This window comes from Vicugna pacos, chromosome 2, assembly GCF_048564905.1.
Source record: "Vicugna pacos chromosome 2, VicPac4, whole genome shotgun sequence".
In the NCBI taxonomy this organism is placed as follows: Eukaryota; Metazoa; Chordata; class Mammalia; order Artiodactyla; family Camelidae; genus Vicugna; species Vicugna pacos.
In genome coordinates, this window is record NC_132988.1 from 40579326 (window position 1) to 40599774 (window position 20449).

Below are 20449 nucleotides of genomic sequence, written 5' to 3' on the forward strand. Positions count from 1 at the left end.
TTAGGAAAATCTTCTGCAGTAAGATATCTAAGAAGGGCAGCTGGACCAAAGGGTGGATATGCAGGTGACAATCAACCTCTAAAAGTTTGTGAGATAGAAAAATGACAAAGAGAATTCACCACTCAAACAAGCAGCTTATGGGAAGGAATAACTTTCCAATAAGTAGAGAATATTCAGCAGGAACTAAACATCAGAACGACCTACAACCTCAGCCACAGGGGTAGCAGAGGGAGGTCCCGCTTCCTGTTAAAGGAGATGAGTTTTAAAATGTGCCTCATACATGGTGACCCTCAATAAATTATTACAGAAGGGTAGCAGAGGAAGGAAAAGAGGGACAGAAGTGGAGGGAGGGACAGATGGATGGCTCCAAATTGGCCTAGCCTGAGCTTTGCATTACTACTCCTTTGGAAGAGCTTTAGTTCTGGGCTCCCCCAGAGGGTCTTATTATAAGGCGGTGGTCTTACCCAGTAAGCATTACAGCACAGATCTAGAACCCAGGGATAGAAAAACTACAGTGGAACATCCTTGGGGCCATTTGCCACTCTAGGTTCTAAGGCCACACTCCTTAGGTCCCATGTTTTCCTTCGTAGCACTTACAAATGTCATTTAATGTGATTAGAAGTTTAGTATCTGTCTCTCTCACCACACTCAAGTTCCCTGAGGACACAAGCCCACTTTGCTAAGCCTTCTGTTTCTGGAAGCTAACACAGTCTCTTCAAAAAAAAAAAAAAGCGTTCTGTGTATATTCGTTAAAAAATGTAAAAGTAAAAATTTTAAAGTGTTATTTTATGGCCTGATCTTAAAGATAAAAGGCATTTTTGGCTAGTTGAAGTGAATAAAGCAAGCACACCAGCCTATTCTTTACCATATATCCTCTATGGAAAATCTGATTTCAAGAAATCTAGCTGAGTTTTAAAACATACAGTATTATTCTGGCAGAAGAGACACATGAGGTTACATATTTTAGCCTGTAATCCTAAAGGTTAGTTTAGCGGAAGCTCCTCATTTCACAAATGAATAAACTGGACCAATCTTGATGAAGTGGTTCTGGGTTCCTTAAGTACAAGTACAAGCTACCCGAAGCCTGTTGTGAACCGCATCTCTCTGGGTACTTTAGGTTACAAGACAGTAAGGCCTACTGTTGATGGACGTACTGATAAGAGATGCTACATACTTCATGCTTTGATTATACAGAGAATTATCTGATTACAAACATATGAACTTAATTACGTTTTTGTGTCTCTGTAACAGAGTGATGATCTCAGCTCTTCAGTGATGCTACACTAAAAGGCCCCAGAGGGCTGTGCGCTTTGAGCAACTTGTAGTCTCCTTACATTTACTCTGGAAGGGTCTCTTTTTCCTGCCAGGTTATTAAATTGTGACTTTTTACTGTTTTCAGTGCGCCAACATGAACGATTGATTTGTTTGACTCTTAGTCTTAGAAATAAAATAGCAAGCTGTTTCAAAGGTGTATAATTAGAGTGAATTAACACTGGGGGAAGAAGGTCTCTACTGTGAGTCAGTATACGAATTTTAGTTCCTGGAGATATTTTGGCATTTACTTTGGCTTCCCAAATGTCTTTTTTGACTTAGATTTTAGCCCTTGGTTGTCATCCAGATAAGCAAGACTGCCAGGGAAAGCCGGTGTGTTACTGGAGTTAGTGGGAGTGGCGGCATCAAACCTCAGATCTTTGGTCCTCCACTACACGCTCTCTTAAAAATGCAGCTCATTTTGGTAAATAATAAATTCCTAAAAATTCATAATGTATATCTCCTACCTAATGGTTCAATAATCCTTTACTTTTATATAATACTCTGTAATTTATAAGTACAAAGGTTATTTCGAGAGATCTTCAATGAACATTTTTAATACAGACAAAAATATTACTAACCTTCTCGTTTGACAAGTAAGAAAACTGCAGCTGGAAATTTCATGGGACAAGACCCATGATGTCAAAGCTAGTAAGTGGCAGACATGTGACAATGAATCCCAGAATCCTGAATCCCAGAATCTATTGCTACTACACAGACATAGCTTTGACAACATGAATTAGTGGAGCAGAGCCAGTCTACACAGGCTAAACACAGCAACAACAACAACAGGTAAAGCTAAGGATGTACCTGCTGAATTTCAGGCAGTCATCAGTTACTTTCCCAAATGCATATTTCTCAACCAAGTAAAGTTTTCAAGAAAATCTGTGCCACTGACACATTTTCAATGCATTTAAACACTTTCTGCACATCTTAGCTTCTCAACACAGCAGTTGTCTGGCTTGCTTGATTCTCAAACTGAAAAGGAAGAGTGAAATCTCCCTGAGTGTTAAGCACCCATGACGTTAGCACCATGTCGGGCCCCCTGACCTTCCTATCACCTCTTAACTCACAGGGGTATGAGATCTGGTGCTGTAAAAGGCTTAAACTGCTGCATTACCTCCTTCCCGGAGTAAGCATGAACCTTTAAGAGTATAATCACCCAAGTGAGAGGGCAATAAGAACTGGTATTAGGGACACCCAGAGTGTGCCCCTCTTTCTCTGGAACCATTACCTTGCCCTCTTCCTCACCAGACTAATTACACGGCTGGTATTGATTCTCCTGACTCATGTCTTACTGTCACCAGACTTCCGATTTCGTATAAAATATTCACTACTCCTAGAAAGACAATACGTTAAATTGCTACCAGCCAGGAACACAGCATGGAAGAAATTTCTTCGTCCTCATCTTGACTACAGCTAAGTAACTGCATCTGAGGTTTGGAAACAAGGTGGTTTTAATAAGAGAAAAGGAGAAGGGGATTGGGGAGCACTGGACAGCCTGAGCCAGAGGAAGGCTAACCGAGGGTGCTACCCTGGGTTTCAGATTAGAGGTGGAACAAAGCAGAGGGAGGAGAGCAAGAGAGAGTTCATGCATTTGGGCCATGGCGGGGTGGATATCAGGGTTTGGGGGCTAATGAAAGGGAGAAGAATAAGAAAAGTGCAGACTAGAAAGAGAAATCAAAAAGCCCCATGTAAACTTGACCATTCTGACTAAGGCTGGCCATATTTTAGAAAGAGTATAAATTTCTGTGAAAGGATGATATTGATAAATTATGCCCAGGGAGTTAAAACATTTTGCTAAAGATTGCCTCCTTTCCATACTCGGTACAGATGCCTACTGGTGAAACCACGACTGCGTAAAGATTATTTATTTATGTTTCTTCAAACAAAAACGGTATTGTCTCAACTCCACTGGGTACGCTTTGTCCAGTTTGATGTCCTAATTAGCAATTCGTAGCATGATTAAATGCTAAATACACAGCTGTGTGAGGCTTCAGCTGGTAGTAACCAGTAGTGCCTAATACTGACTTTTTAAGGAGAAAAACAAAAGTACTCAAATACTGGATATAAAACTTTTGAGGCCCTATTCAGCTGAAAGAAGTAAAGTTACCAGTATCAGCACTGATTATGTACAACACGTGAATAAAGCCGATAGCTACACAGATCTGTCATCTCTGTCGAAAAGCTATTTGGACTAGAAACAAAATAAGCCTAACCTCCTAAGTAGCTGATTTAGTTTAACTCACATAAATGACATATTACATATGATTTCCATTAAATCTCATAGTTTAAAAAAGACATTATTACTAGGCAAGTCTAGAGGGATAAACGATGTATATTCAAACATTATTACAGGAAGCCCATATATGCTTTTTGGGAAAATGAACTTTTCTGCATTCAACTGAATATAGGTTGCACATAATAAAGTAGCAGATAAATAGCCTCACTTTTTATCTTTACCTAACTTGAGTCCTTATGAAAATCGAACACTTCTAAACAGTTTAAAACAATGGAGACTTTTCTATCTTCAGAACAGAAAAGTGACCCAGATCACACACCAGTATAAATTTCCCCTTTAAATCTGTTAAAATCCAGTCAAGGAGCCTCATCTGAAGTTTTATTCATGAAGTAAGTTACTTAAAATTTAACTGAAATAACTATAAGCTGTAAAAAGAAAAAAAAAACCTAAATGCATTAGTAAGGCATTGCTAACAGAAAACAGGTTTGTGTTTAGTGCCTCAGATGACCGTTCTCAATATTACACATATTTCTAATTATAACTAAGCCAAGTTTTGATACATTTAAGTTTTGGCAGCATGGGGGGCAAATTCTCTCCTTTTTTTAATACTCTATACAATATTCAACTAAGTATGCACTTTACCAAAATGAAGCCAAATTTGCAAAGGCTTTAAGCATTTTTCTGTTATTTCAATTTTTGCCTTGGAGAAGAAAAATATTTTACAAAATTCATTCACAAATTCTCTATCGTAAAAAGCTTAAAAGATATAATCTTTAAAGTGAGAAGAAACCAAGTGGTGTGTATGCTTTGATATGTTTACAAATTCTCTTTAAGATTACAGTTCAGAAAAATATCCTTCAATAAAAGGGGTAATTCAATTATATTACCTATATTGTGCAAAACAGAACTAAATGATGGTTTGAATTTTTAATCATAAGATTTTGAAAAAGCAAAAATTATTTCTCTTAATACTATTTCTAATTATCCCTTAATGACTCACCAGAAAATCAAAGATTCGTCACACATAAATTGTAAAATCAGTACTCCTCCATACCTATCCCTCGTCCATCCTCTGCAAGCCCCCACTTCTATGAACTTAGAATACACTTACAGAGAGGTCTGCTTGACTTTGGTTCTTTCATCATAACTGCACCAGAAATAAAACTGTTTTAAGTTAAGAATGAAAGCCTGTGTTTTAATGTACGTATGGTGCTCAAAATGTTTTATTTCACACCATCACTGAAGTGGAAGAAACTTTAAAAACCAGTCCTATCCCCACCCACTCACCTACCTACAGCTTAATGATAAAGAAACGGGCCCACAAGGGGAAAGTGGTCTCCCCAGGGGCTAGCTGGAGACCGTGACTATGCAGCTGACCCTTGAACAACTTGGGGGCTGGGGTGCCAACCCTCCCTGCAGTCTATGATCCCGGTATAATTTATAGCCGGCCCTCTGTATCCTTGGTTCCTCCGTATCCACATACAAGTAGACCCATGCAGCTCAAATCCATGTTGTTCAAGAGTTAACTGTTATATACCTGCTTGGTTCTAGCCGGTGCTCCTTCACCTTTACCAATGGTCTGATGCAGCAAATGCAAGGCTGACTGTTAAAGGTGAGCATGAATTTGGTTTTCTGTTCTACTTATCTACCCAGTAATAACTAAAATGGTCCAGTGACATATGACCACGTATATACATCCCCAACTAACATGTGGAAACACACGATTCAGCAGCAATAACTTGTGAACCTTCCCTTCCTGAAACACCCATCCCTTGGATCCTAAGACACCCCTTTTTCCTGGTTATGCTTCCTGCCTCTGGTTGTGACTTCTCAGACTTCTTGGAGGCTCCTCTTCCTTTACCCGGCCTCTGCATGGTTGTGTACGGGTCTCAAACCTAAGTCTCACCCCTTCAAAGCCTATTTCTCTTGGGCTATCTGTCCTGTTTTCTTGCTACAGAAATATTCATTACAAAGCAACCCTCAGCCCAGGTCCAGACTGGGTTTATCAGGCAAGGACTCGTGTAAAGCTTATGTGCATGTTCAGGGTTTGCTAACTTATAAGAAAGATGCCTTCCACCACAGTAAAAAAGATAAAGTAGTTCTCACAATATAAAAATGCAGGTGACCCTTGAACAACATGGGTTTGACCTGAGTGGATCCACTTACACATAGATTTTGTTCAACAGTGAACACTACAGTATTATACCATTAGTGGTTGATAGAATCCAGGGATGAGGAACTGTGGATAATATATACATAGAGACGAATGGAAGTTACACATGGATTTTCGAGGGTGCAGAGGGTTGGGGTCCCTAACCCTGTGTTGTTCAAGGGTCAATTTCCCGAGTAAGCAAGCTGATATAAACCAGTGTAAAAAACAGACCCTTTTGCATTTTGTTGCATTCATAGTATTGACATATTATAAACACGAAAAATGATCAATGGGTAGTGAGCACTTACGGAAAGCAATATAGAGTAAAAGACATTCTGCTTGCTCCTAGATTTCGGATATAAGATTGTACGTAAGAACAAAAATAATTTTGGCATATAATTTCTTAGAATTTTAGAAATAGGCATTTATGTAATAAAACTTTAAAATCACAGCCTGCTTTGATTCAATGCTGTATATTAACTTGAGATAAAATATTCTTAGAATGTTGTAAAAAAAAAAAAGGCGGTAGAGACAAGTGAAAATAGGGAGAGAAGTTAAAGGATATTAGTTCTGAAGAGCTCGCCTATCAGGAACATGGCTGCACACGGATGTCCTATTTAGATCTGCTTTTTAAAGCAAGGGTTGATAATTCAACAGCATCACTGTAATTTCACAAAACAGAATTGTATGGTAATGAGCTCTCCAGACAGAAAATGGAAGCCAGGGCTCTTCTAGTTCTTGAAATCTAGATTTGTGTATATATTTATGTTGGTACAATTTACACTGAAAATCATTTTCTAGAAGAAAAGTAGCCTATAATGAGCAGGAAAAAAATCATTCTCATACAAAATATATCACAAAATGTAATTAAAATGTCCAGTCCACACACAGATAGTCTGAATCTGAATCAGTGGTTCCCAGAGTATGCTTAGTCCTCAGACCAGCAGCAAAAAAGCACCACCATCACCTGGGACTTTGTTACAAATTAGGAGATTCATCCCAAACCTCCTACCTGGCCCTACAATTCGTGTTTTAACAAGAACGTGATGGGATTCAGATTGAAACAATACCACGGAGTATGAGGGACTATACAAAGGCTACGACTGAGGCAGACTATAGAGACGAGGGAAGAAGTCAGGATGAACACTGAGGCTGACTGCAGAGCCTACGCTTGAGATCTTAGAAGAAAATCTTCCATTTTTTTTGAGGGTTATAGGTTACTTAATCTAGCATCTAGTTCAGCAGGGCCTCCGTGTGGAAGGGAACCCGGATAGACTCTGGCTAGAAGGCAGGCAGCCATTTGCCTGGAGCGTCCCCTACGGTCCCTCCAGAATGAGAGGCATAGAAGGAGAAGGAACCAGGGTGGAGACAGCAGAACCAGGGCTGGAGTTTCTGCTCCTCCTTTTAAAGGACAGAAAAACCACAGATAATATGACTAAGCCTAAAGAAGTCAGCATTCAGAAGTTCCAGGAGGCTACTCCTTAATTCTCCTGCCCTTACAAGACAGACTTTTCAGCCTCTGCTCATGTCTTTTTTTTTTTTAATATTTGTATTGATTGAACCCAGAACCTCGTGCATGCTGAGCATGCCCTCTACCACTGAGCTGTATACCCTACCCACTGCTCATTTCTTAAGACACTGAGATAGTCTAATGTCTGCATATCTCACTAACTTGTCATTCTTCTTCGACTTCAGTTAGAAAGAGGATGAAAGAAAGGATTTAAATAAACATCCCCAAGATGGAAGTAGAAATACCAAGTATCAACCCCTAAGTGAGTAGAAGTGAAGCCAAAGATATTTCCTCCACGTCCTTCCTATACGCCTGAAACTGTTCTTTGATTTGCCATGTGGAGAACAGCAAGGGACAGTGATTCAGTCACAGCTCATCCTCAATGACAAGAGTTATCACAATACAGCAACAGCTAGCACCCCCAAGTACCGCCAGGGCTCTCGTTCGCCCAAACCCTCTCAGGTAAGCACTGCTGGCCTCATTTTAACGAGGCCAACTCCCAGCCTGGTCCAAAAGAGACCTATTAAGGCCAAAAGATGAAAAGCCAAGACCTTTTGGCTGAAAAGGACCATGTTTTTCCACTTTGCTACTTTGCCACAGCCCCTGGAAAGTGGTATAAAAAATTCTGTAAACAAAACTATAAACTAGGTAGTCTGTCTCCAGTCCCGCTGATTTTTCAGAAGCTCCTGCTCACTCCCTCCTCTTTCAAAGTCTGCACTCAGGAATAGATCTGACAAACTCACTAACAGTAGTGATTTTAATTTCAAAACTAGACTGTTTGGCTTGGAATGAGAGTATCTGTGAAGAATATACCAAAAACAGGTGCCAACAGCAATAAAATAATGAAAATTATCATTTGTAAAAATGAATAGTCAAAAAATATATCCCTTGACATTGCCAGTGTTTGAATTAGTATCTAAATGGACAATTCTGCAGGGCACCTAAAAGTTAAATACGTAATAGTAGATGGAGGAAGGTGTTTAAAAATCATGTCAGATTCTGCACATTTGGGTCTCCTAATGTATCAGGAAACTCTTGTAAGCCCATAATGCTTACAGAAGCAACTGATAAGCTATTTAAAACTACGATGCTGCTTAGAAAATTACCATATCAGTGAACTGAACAGTAAGTTATTGATGGTTGCAACAGTGCCTGATTTACTTCCTGGACAGATTCACTCAGCCATGTAATCTGGTTTCTTACTACAAGATAAAGACAAAATAAAAGCTCAGGCTAACTTTTGCAAGAATTATCTGAAACAACATTTTACATTAATGAGTTCCCATAGGGAATCTAGCATTTATGCCCAACTATTATGTTGTGAATATTTAAGCTAAGAATCAGTAATTAGAATTAAACTGTTCATCTCCTCCAAATATCATAGTTCTCCATTTTCGGATCCCCACATAGCAACCAACAGAGCAGTGGTACTACAGGGATGAACACATTCTAAAAAACTATTTGTGAGCCATGGTGTTCAAAATAAGGAACCAACTATAAAAATATATATTTTGATTAAATACTTATTTAAAAGGAGGCACTTTAATCAATACGACAGAATGATTATAACCCTGTCTCTAGCTTTATGTTTCAAGAGATAACTTATATTTAACATACTATTAAATGGCCTTTGATTAATATGGCCTTAGTTTTTCACATCTGCTCAATCTGGGATCAGTCTGTTAACCCCAAGGACTCTGGTCCCATAACTCAGCCTAGACATTTATTTACTGTCGGGGAAGTCAGCTCCCCACTACCACATGTAATAATAAGTAATAGCTTATTACTCAATGCAGTGTACATACAACGCACTTATAAATGTGACATAATTACATTACCATATGTAATAACAAGTAATGGTTTATTACTCAGTGAAAACTAAGTATAAAGTCTCTCTTTTGATTTTTGGTTTTATTCTCCTTCTCATAACTTGATCTGTTGCACAATGTCTGTTTTTCCCCCAGAACCTTTCTCTGTGAGGGAGCTCTCTGGTAAATGACAAAATGACAAACAATGATTATCTCATGACCCCATTCTTGGTCTCACGCTCTTTCTTATCTCTGTTTATCGCTTATCTGTATCTCTCACCAGGACTGTTTCCGCAAATTAAAAATGTCTCTACAAATGGTGAAATGAAGATGCCCCTCATACTCCCAGCCTGGCAGTAAGGCACCTCTGAGGTCCACCAGGTGAGTGTCACAGCAACCAAGCCGTCTTTCAGGCAACAACAGCAGGCCCGGCTTGCGCTGCTGCCCTCATTCACAAGGGTATTTGGAACACAGGAGAGACCATTTAGCTCACCAGCTGGGTGATATGCAGTGATTTCCATTTCTCAATATCGACAACTTTAGGTAGCTACTCTAATTCATTAAAACAACTCAGCCTGGAATGTTTGGTGACCCAATGACCGAGAAGGCATCTGGACATAAATTTGGAATCAACAAAAAATGGTTATAATATTAACAACATTGATGTACTAGCTGAATCACCTACTTTTTTGGCACCTACTTCTATTTGACGCAGTTCATTTAATTTTAAATGGCTACCATTTTCCAAGTACACACGGCAGAGGAGAGTAAGTAGGTTATCCACCCTTTCAGGCATCCACACCCCAGTTAGGGAGAGAACCGCGTGAAAAAACCGATAATTAAGGTACAGTCCATTAGATGCAATCACAGTTCAGGGCCGTAGACGCTGAACAGTGGCAGAGACCGAGTGCACGGCAGAGCCAGACCACTTCAGCCAATGGGAAATCACCTAAAATTCATCACCTCAATTTTAATCATCAAAAGACTCCCTAAGTAAATGTACTATTCTTCGGTGGTAGTATTGCTATTACCCCTTAATAAAACTTCTCAAAGTAAATGTTGTTTTAAGCCACTAAGTTCTGGGGTAGTTTTTTATGCAGCAATAAATAAATAAATAAATAAATAAATAAATAAATAAATAAATAATATACCCTCTGATTCACAAAAAAACCAAACAAACTACTAAAAGCTACAGTCATCCTCTATTACATATTATTATTTCATTCACATTTATTACTTGAAGGACCTAACCAAATAGGAATCTATGTTTATAGACCTCCTTCCTGGCCAAAGTAAACCTTTTTTCCCCCAACTTTTTTTTCTTTTTGAATTCATATCATGTTCTCTACCACTCTGTAATGAAAGAGATAGGCTACTATCTGGATATGATCCAACCTAAACCTCTTCCCCTTAATCCTCACATTTTAAGGACTCCTACCAGGTATTAAATAGTACAATAAGTTAGGCACAGGCATTTAAAAATGATTGTCATGAAGGCAGACAATTTCTTCACTCTACACCAACATAGCACTGTAATCAAAAACATTGGGACCATGGCAGATTTCTTTACTACTACATCTCTACAGCATCATAGGAGTCCAAATGCTATCTTTTGACTCTCATAGTTAAGTCCTCACAGTCTTTGAAGATTAGAGAAACTGCTGTCTCTGCAGAGTTCGGCACACACTATAAATGTGCAAATGAGTAAATGAGTGACAAGAGACGCAGGCATCTTGACAAAATATCTCATCGATAGTGAAACAATCCACATGTCACTTGGCTGAGCCACAAGCTTTCTGTGTGGCCTTGGATGAGACACTCAAACTCTTTTAATCTCCTACGTGACAAACGAATGGGCTACTTGCTGCATTTTGAGGAGGAAGAACTGGAGCTGAACCAGATGCTCTCTTGAGTTTCTTTAGGCTCCAACATTATGAAAGCTTCTAAAAAATGCCGTTTAGACATTTCTCTAACTTTTTATCCCAGGTTGTGAAATGAAATCCCACTGTCCAATCATTTCCAGACATCAGGAAAACCTAAACCTCTCCCAGTGTAAGATACCGAGGTAGTTAACAATTAAGCTGTTTAGTGAGTCATGTGTTCTAAGTGGCCACTTGCTGGGCCCTATTATTTTAGTGTCACTACCATGACCTGTAAATAATACAGGCATTTGAGAAACTCATTAACTTTTAGGACCCTGAGGTACAGTTTACTGTATCAGACAGATCTACTAGAGAAGTCCCAATCGGAACGCTTGGGTTCCTAAGCACATAAAACCTCGCTAGTGTAAGGAATATCAGAAATTTTAAGACACATCATTCTTCAAAATACTCCCTCTACTGAAGAACTTTGTAAATGGCTCACCAAAATGAAAATGGCCTTCATGCTCATAACCTAACCCACTCTCAATGACAATACACTAATCTAGGTCCACATGCATAACGCAGGCACATGCCGGATGTGTATGTATTTGCCTGTGACACAGAACTAAATGTCACAGCCAAGGCAATGCTTGTAAATAAATAGCACATTTTCAAAAGAATCATTACAGAAAACCCCAAGAGGAAAAAAGAACAAGGAAGCCCCACAAAGAAGGTCAAACTAGAAGTCATGGCAAATCAGAAAACATTTCGAGTAGTAACCTTATAGGAGGCTCCAAAACCCAAAAGGTGCTTTTAAAGTAAAACAAAGCACAGCAGTCCCTGCTTATCTCCAGGGTTTATGTTCCAAGACCCCCCAGTGGACGCTTGAAACCTCAGATAGTACTGAACCCTATATATACCAGGTTTTCCCTGTACATACATACCTGTGATGAATTTTAATTTATGAACTAGGCACGGTACGAGATTAACAATTAATAAAACTGACACAATATACTGTCATAAATGTTATGTGAATGTGATCTCTCTCTCTCTCTCTCAATATCTCACTGTACTCTACCCAGCCTTCTTATGATAAAATGCCTATTTGATCACGTGAGGTGAAGTTAATTACGCAGGCACTACGAGACAGAGTCAGGGTACTGCTGACCTTCTGACAGTGCATCAGAAGGAGGATCACGTTGTGCTGTACACCAGAAATTGACACAACATTGTAAACTGACTATACAATTAAAAATAAAAAGTAAAATAAAAAGGAGAATTGTCTGCTCTGAGTGACCCTGGATCATGGAACCACGAGGATGTTGATGGGTGTCTCGAGCAGACAGTGTTGATGGTTGGGGATTCTGGGCAGGACAGGACAGAGCAGGACAGAGCTGGACTCTGCGAGATTTCATCACGCTACTCAAAACAATGTGCGATTTAAAACTTATGAATTGCTTATCTATGGAATTTTCCATTTAACATTTTCTGATCGCGATTGAGCGAGGGTAACTGAAGCCACAGATGTGGGGAGCATTACTGTAGTGAAATCTAACAGGCGTAAGGACCCATGCTATCTTACGAAGCATAAAATTGTATTCGGTGCTTAGGCTGTGTAGTTCAAGCTGCTGCAACTCAAGAAAAATGTACAGGCAGTCAGAAGATTCCCTATTATCATCGATCCCTTCTTCAACCTGAAGAAGGGAGACAACACTCAAACAAAAACCCGAAGGAGCAGGAAGAAAGGCAGTGCTCCGGCTGGGAGAAGATGAAGACTTGGGAGAGAGTGGGCTTGATCTGCCTAACATTATTACACATTCAGTTAAGGAAAAGATAGACTTGCTTCCAAGTCTTTTAGAAGCTACTTCTAACATCTGATTTTAGGAAGGGAGTAATACATCACACAGTGACTCTGGGAGACTATTTCCAGGATTCCAAATGGGCTTGGATGAATTCACGAATGGCTGAGACACACTGGACTTAATCCCCATCCTTTACAGCTGGTGTCAGAGAGGACTGTGCTCGCCTCGCAGCTTCCACCAGTGGCATCCGGGATTTATGGGCCGAAGATCTGGCAAGTTTTGTTTTTTCATGTTATGTGAAATATATCATATCAAAGTATTATTTATACTTTGTATTTACACTTCTAATGGAGGTGTTATAAAAGTCTACAGGTTGTGCACTCTAATCATCTTACTTCCCCACAAGAAAATTCTGCCCGGTGATGGTGCTCATTTGATGCCTAGATGAGAAAATCTGGATTTACTCTTCATCAAGGCCCTGATACATTCTTTAATATGTAGTGGCCAAAGCTAGAAATGAACAATTGTTGTTCTGAGTGGCTATTTTCAAGATTTTAAGAGTAGAAATGGTTGCAATAGAGAAAATCATAGAACAGGCCCTATGCTTCTGATAAATGACATCAGATGTGGAGATTAAATCCAGAGTCAACCTGAGGCTAGAAAACCCCCTACAGTAACAGATATACAAGTACAGCTCCTGTGAGTTTGAGATACCTAATAAAAAAACAGGCTGGGATGGAGAACAGAACACAAGGGATTCGATGACAGTTCAGCCCCCACCAAAAAAGAGTTCAGTTTGACTTAGAGAATAGACAGGTTTTGTTAAAAACCTAATTAATTCTGTCTTTGAAATGAAATCACAAGGGGGCATGAATTCTTTAAAACAGTCACATTTGCTTACTAAGCAAAAATTAGTTGGCTCCCTAGCTGGATGGAAGTTACTACCTCACTTTTGTTGCTGGACACAAACTTCCTAGCGGTTATGACTACAGAAAGAAGGACACTCTTGATGTCATCCTACTTATTTGAGTTCACTGGACCTAACCGAGATGCAGAGACGTGTGTTTGCATCGTCTGGGGGAGATCAGAGGGAACTCAGTGTTTAATCAAAAGCAGAATCTCTTACACTCAGTAGAACGGACTATCTAATTACACTCTCCTCACATACTATGCTTGTCGCTTAATCCCAGATCAACTTCGCAGCCAGTCTACTGACCACAAGGTAGAGGTCCCCTGGCATTACTGAAACGTTCAAAGCAGAAATGCTTTCCAGGGGAGTGGGGCACCCACAAATAAAGGGACCTTGGTAGGCTCTGTGTCCTAACCACTTTTCAAAATAGTATTTGTAATCCAACAAGACCCAATCTTATTTCTTCCAAAAGTTAAAACTGACAAACTGACATTTATATTTAGAAAACATTACCAAGGAGTTCAGCAAACCTTACTTCTGGTAGTGGGCTGGCCGGTTTGGTTAGGATTCCTCCTACATAAACAACATTAGGCAGCGTGGGTCTCGGAAACTCCAGTGCTACATCTGTACACAGCATCCACAGGCTGGACCCGTGGACCAAGTCATACATGGACTTCTCCGGCAGCAGGTTGTACTTCTGCATTATCCTTTCATATTTGGGAAGAACCAGAAAACTGATCCCTAATCTGGAAATGAGGTAAACGCCGGTATTTTTCATCCTTTGCAGCAGGTTCATGTGGTCCGTGAGGAGTGAGTTAAACTCTGGGACGTAAGCTAATGGGGCAGGAGCACCCACTTCAGCAGGATACCAAAGGCCAGTTGAGAATACAGCATATTTAACCCCTAAAAGATGAGCTATCACAAATCCACACATGTCATTAGGGTCCACCAGCAGTAGGTCAAACTTTTCCTTTTTCAGACCCTGAATCAGGGCACGGTTGCCAACCATCATGTCACAGTTCTTAGTATAGCGATCCAGTATGTCAAACAGTTCGATTGCTGTCAGTCTCCCAGAGAAAATATTCCGCATTTTGGACTGCAGGAACGCATCCGAGGTGGTGCTGTTAAAGATCCCTGGGTAGCGCTGGAGGCTGTAATGATTAGATGGCGCGATGTCTCTGCCTTCAGAGAGGAGGAACACTGTGCGGTGCCCTCTCTCGTGCAACGCCGAGGCGAGTGTCTTAAAAATGTACATATGGCTTTCAAACATAATTGGCGGCACGATGATGATTTTGGCAGCCTTCGCTATCCCAACAGCACTCCACAGGAGCATGAAATATGGAGTGTAAGACTTCATAGCTGAAATGACAAACAGAAAACTATTTAAAACAGAATGTAATCCTTACCACTCAAAACAATCACAAAGACACTTTTTCTAAGTATCTGATGACCAAGTACTTTGAGGATCGCTTTCAAAAATTACTTGTTCCGGTTATCTCTTTATTTTTGAAAGATATTTTTTAAGGTAAAGAACTGATAGCAAAGCTGGCATCAACTGAAATATTTTTAAAATGTATCAGTTTTGGAACACAATTACGTCAATAATGGAATACTAAATTTTTTTTAAAATTTGAAATGAAACTTCAGTCAGATTGAATGACAAAAGGTCTCTCTTCTTTGAATAATAGCTATGAGGTATCTATGAAACCTTTTCTTTTGATTGAAAATCAATGTTAATCCCAGGAAGAAATGCCAAGACTTTTTATTTCCAGGTATATCAGCATGTATGTCTCTTTTTAAATCATTTTATCACAGCAGTTACATTCTCAACTATGACCAAAGCATATGAAAGAACGATTATGTTTTAGAAAATAATTCTTTCAAGTAGTAGTTCTATAGAAAAGACATTTTTTCCACAGGGAAAAAAATAACCTTTAATGTGAATTCCTCCTTTATCTAAACATCCTTAAGTATCCTGGTTTCTGTAACTTATATCAGTTTGCTGATTCATGTCAGGACATTGTCTAAAAGAGAAACTTTTAATAGAAAAGTTCAAGAGAGTTAACTGGATCTCAGTAAACACTTATGAAAGAAGTGACTGAGGGAGGGTATAGCTCCTGTGGTAGAGTGCATACTTAGCATGCAGAGGTCCTGGGTTCAATCCTCAGTACCTCCTCTAAAAAAGTAAAACAAACCTAATCACCTCCCACACCAAAAAAAAAAAAAAAAAAAAGTTAAAAAAAAAAGTGACTGATGAGTTGATGAGTGAGTATGTCCCTGACCACACTTCCTGGGTTGTACCTGTAACTTGGGTGCAAAGGGCAAGTCAGATGACAGCTGTGCACTTGGTGTCTAAGGCTTCTTCTACTTTTTTGTGTTAACAGAGTATATACAATAGTTAGAGTCATCTTCTATTATGTTTTAGAAATAACACCTATGAAGGGCCACAGAGTGTGCAAACTCCCCCTAAGCTACCTAATATAAGTTTTACTTAGGCTCTAAATAAGCTTCCAAAAAGGGAAAGATGTAAACAATAATTACCCATGCAAACTGGACACTTTCACTTCAAGGAACAACTCAAAATATATTTATATGCAATCACCAAATCTATATTTAGTTTTATTCATTATTATGTATTAACCATTCTACTTGTACAAATTCCCACCATCTAAATGCAGTTTAAACGACTATACCTTCTCAACATTCAAACACTGCAAGCAACCTAAAAAAAAAGAAAAAAGAAAGAAATCAATAACAGGCAAATGATCGACTCTCCCAATACCAAGATTAAATTATAAAACACATTATATTTCCCAGGGCTTTTCCCCTCTCTCACTACACGGACATTTTCCAGCCACTTCTAGATGAGTTGATGCCATACTATTAAGAGTAAACAGAAGTAATGCACGTTATAAACATGAAAGCCTATGTTAAATGTTGCTTGAATTAATGTGAGGGCTTAAAAAAAATAAAGCTGGAGAAAACACTGTTTCTACAGCAATGAAGTAAGTTTATTCTACAATTACATGGTCAATGAAGGAGGAAAATTGAGTCGTCAGTCTTGCAGAAAACTTTCCAGGCCTTTATTCTCCTACGTTGCCTCTCCAATGTATCTCTCTGGTATAACCTTCTTCCAATGCCAAGGAGGAAAAAACTAGGAATTTTAAGTAGATATGCTATTAATTCTAGGAATGAGGTTTATGCAGAAAGAATTGTTTCGGCAGCTACTGCCCACCACCGTGATTGCTATGCCCGTTATTATCTGCACGCCTAGGAAGACATGCGGGATGATGGACCAGTGCTGGGCAACTGCTCTGCCTGCTGTGTTTCACATCTAGCTGAGCAGTGAGCACACTCAGTTTGTTCAGCTACAGTTAAAATTACTACTTTATAAATAAGAAACAAAACAAAAAATAATAGGGGGGAAACAAATCTTTTCACTGTGTTCTTTATTTTATTCTTCCTTTTTTACTTCAGTATTTTATTTCGATTAATTACTGCAAAGTAAAAAGAAACCACACAAAAAGGTTGTTTAATATACAATTGCTTATGTTCCAGAACAGCACTGCCCAATAGAACTTTCTGTGACAATGAAAATGTTCTGTCTCCTTTCTGTCCAATATAGTAGCCTCCATTGAACAGCTAAAATGCTGTCAGTGTGACTGAGCGACTGAATTTTAAATGAGTATGAGTGGTTACTGTACCAAAATTAGGTTAGAAAAAGTACATAGATTCTGTAGATATAAATTCTAAATCTAACTATTCAGATACCAATATTCATGTGATAAAATATCTTCTAAAAATAATGTCTACTAGATCCTCATATGGCTTCATGAAAAAATAGTAATTAAGATAAAGAAGCATCATTTGCACAAGTTTGTCATTCTGCTGTTCAAATACAAAGCTAATTATGAAGGATTACAACGGCACTTTAATCTCATGAATACCATTGTGATGGATAACCAAATGACTAACACAACTACCAACAGTGAGGTTCTGCTAATCCAGAAATATCAATGTGTCTGTCTACTGATGAGCTGGACTTCATTAACAGTAAAGTCTTCTCCTCTGAGAAAAATAAGGGAATGAGAAGATATGCAACAGTCTGGGAGAAATATCTGCAAAAGACCTATCTGATAAAGGACTGTTATCCAAGACATATAAGGAAGGAACTCTTAAAACTCACAAACGAAAAAAACAAAAATCAAACAACCTAATTTATAAAGTGTTCAAAGATGTTAATAGACACCTCACCAAAGAAAACACAGATGACAAATAAGCATACGAAAAGACGTTCCACATTGTACGTCATCAGGGAAGTGCAAATTGACACAATAATGAGATCCCATTACACATCTATTAAAATGGCCAAAATCCAGAACAGTGACACCACCAAATGCTGAAGAGGATATGGAACGATGGAAACTCCCATACATTGCTGGTGGGGATGCAAAACAGTACAAATACTTTGGAAGACAAGTTGGTGGTTTCTTATAAAACTAAACACACTCTTACCGTGTGACCCAGCAATTGTGCTCCTTGGTATTTACCCAAAGGAGGTGAAAATTGATGTTTGTATAAAAATCTGCACACAAATGTTAATAACAGCTTTATTTACAATTGCCAAAACTTGGGAGCAACTGAGTTTACCACCCTCAGGTGAATAAATAAACTGGTACATCTGTGTAATGGAATCTTATTCGGCACTAAAAAATGATTTCTCAAGCCATGAAAAGACAGGGAGGAAATTTAAATGTCTACTTACTAAATGAAAGAAGTCAACCTGAAAGGACTACATACTGTATGATTCCAACTATATGACCTTCTGGAAAAGGCAAAACTGTGGAAACAGTAAAGAGATTGGTTGCAGGCGAGGAAGGATGAATAGGCAGAGAACACAGGACTTTGAGGTCAGTGGAACTATTCTGTAAGATACTACAATGGTGGATTCATGCCATTATACATTTACCCAAACCCACAGACCTCACAACAAGCATGAACTCTGTAAAGTGTGGACTCTGGGAGACAATGATGCGTCAATGTAGGCTCACTGATGGTAACAAATGTACCACAGTGGTACCAGATGCTGATAGTGGAGAAAGCTGTGCAAGTGTAGGGGAAAGGGGTATTTGGGAACTCCATGTACTTTCTGCTCAACTTTGCTGTGAATGTAAAACTGCTCTAAAAAGTCAAGTTCATTAGTTTAAGAAAAAAATGTAAAAGAAACTGGAAAAAATTAATGAGAACAAAATAAACTAGATAATTAAAAAAGGGTTGGCTGTATCAAATGCACTATAAACAAAATTAAATGGCAAATGACACCCTAGAAAAACAACCTACAACATATATAATAGATATTTAACCTCTATATGCATTTTCATGAAGTCATTGTTTAGGGCAAGAGAAGATGGTTACTAATTGTAAACACTTGGAGATATGTTAATATTCCCAATAACTGGAAACAGGTTAAATAAACTGTCATTCAGTCATACAATACAGCCACTAAAATAATCTTGTAAAAGAATATTTAGTGGCATGGAAAGATATTCAAGATATCCTACTGACTAAAAATTAGGTCACTGAACATTACCATAGCATGTACCACTTTGTAAAGATATATAAGTGTACGCATATAGGGATGATGAGCACCAATGGGCAGTTTTTTTTTCTGGATGGTATGAATATTATAAAAGATTTTAACTTTTTCTACATTGGACACGTGTTACTTTTCTTTTAATAAAAATAACAACAAGTATTATTTTCATATAAGTAATGATTAAAATGATCTCATTCACAGTAACAATAAAGTACATAATTACTTTTAAAATTAACTAAAAAGGATATTTGTTGGCTCTACTAATATGGCAAGCTTTTCTCTGAAGACATATACAGAGAGATAATAATTGCATAGAGATACTATAGTATTTTAATCGAATACAATATTTTTAAAAAGGCAATCCTTCTTTACCTGTATTATAAATAGACTAAATAATTACTCTCAAAAATCTCACTGGATGGTTTTGTTTTGTTTGGAATTTGACCAAATTATACTGGTTTATTTACTAGAATAGGCAAGAAGAGAGAATACATTGTTGAAAAAGCAACAGTAATGGCTTGGGACAGCAAGGTAAATATTAAAACAAATTTTGTAATTAAAACACTGTGGAACTAGCCCAAGAATCCTAATTCAAATCAATGGATCAGAGTAGGTAGCTTATAAGAACTTCTTGAATAAATATGAACATAATATGAGATGAAGGAAGTACTACAAGTAGATGATGAAAGAACAGATTATTCAATATGAAGTGTTACAAACTGGCTTAATATTTGAGAAACAAAATCATTAAATTTTTTGCCTTAGACTTTTCCCAAAGTAAATCAAACGGAATAATGTTAAACTGTTTTTAAAATAAAGCAATCAAAAGTGCTGAGCTTTAAATGATCTCTAGGAAGAAAAAAGAAATCAGAACATAAAGCAAAGGAGAAAATTCACTATTACAAATATAATTACATCTGGTTATATAATCATTAAATATTTTTGGAATGTTTAAAACACCTGGAGCAGAGGTTTCCAGTCCAAGATGGTTGACTGAACACAGGAGTTTCTACTCCTTTCCTCCCAAAGCTCCTCTGGAAATTAGAGTGAAGAATATAAAAGAGAAAAAGTACCTCTGAGAACTGACAAGAAGAAGAGAGGTGTGGCCGAGGCCACGGCCATCGGTGGAATGGATTTCTGATCAACAGATTTTGGCAAATAGCTTATTCAGGGATAGAAAAGAATGGATGAACTCATGACCCAGAAATACAGAGGAGAAGCCTGCAGGAGAGATGAAAACTGCTTCCAGAATGGCT

The 20449-nt window shown here is 38.3% G+C and overlaps 1 protein-coding gene across 2 annotated transcripts in view; it reads right to left on the reverse strand.

The window, feature by feature from the left end:
* Window positions 1-20449, reverse strand: part of UGT8 (UDP glycosyltransferase 8) — a 72576-nt gene that overhangs the window by 33433 nt on the left and 18694 nt on the right. For both annotated transcript variants that reach the window (XM_072938343.1, XM_072938344.1), the window contains exons 2-3: window positions 16291-16319; window positions 14133-14956 (exon numbers count right to left, since the gene is read on the reverse strand). In XM_072938343.1, the coding sequence (XP_072794444.1) occupies window positions 14133-14954 (822 nt within the window). In that variant the 5' untranslated portion in view covers window positions 14955-14956; window positions 16291-16319. The remainder of the gene's footprint in view (window positions 1-14132; window positions 14957-16290; window positions 16320-20449) is intronic.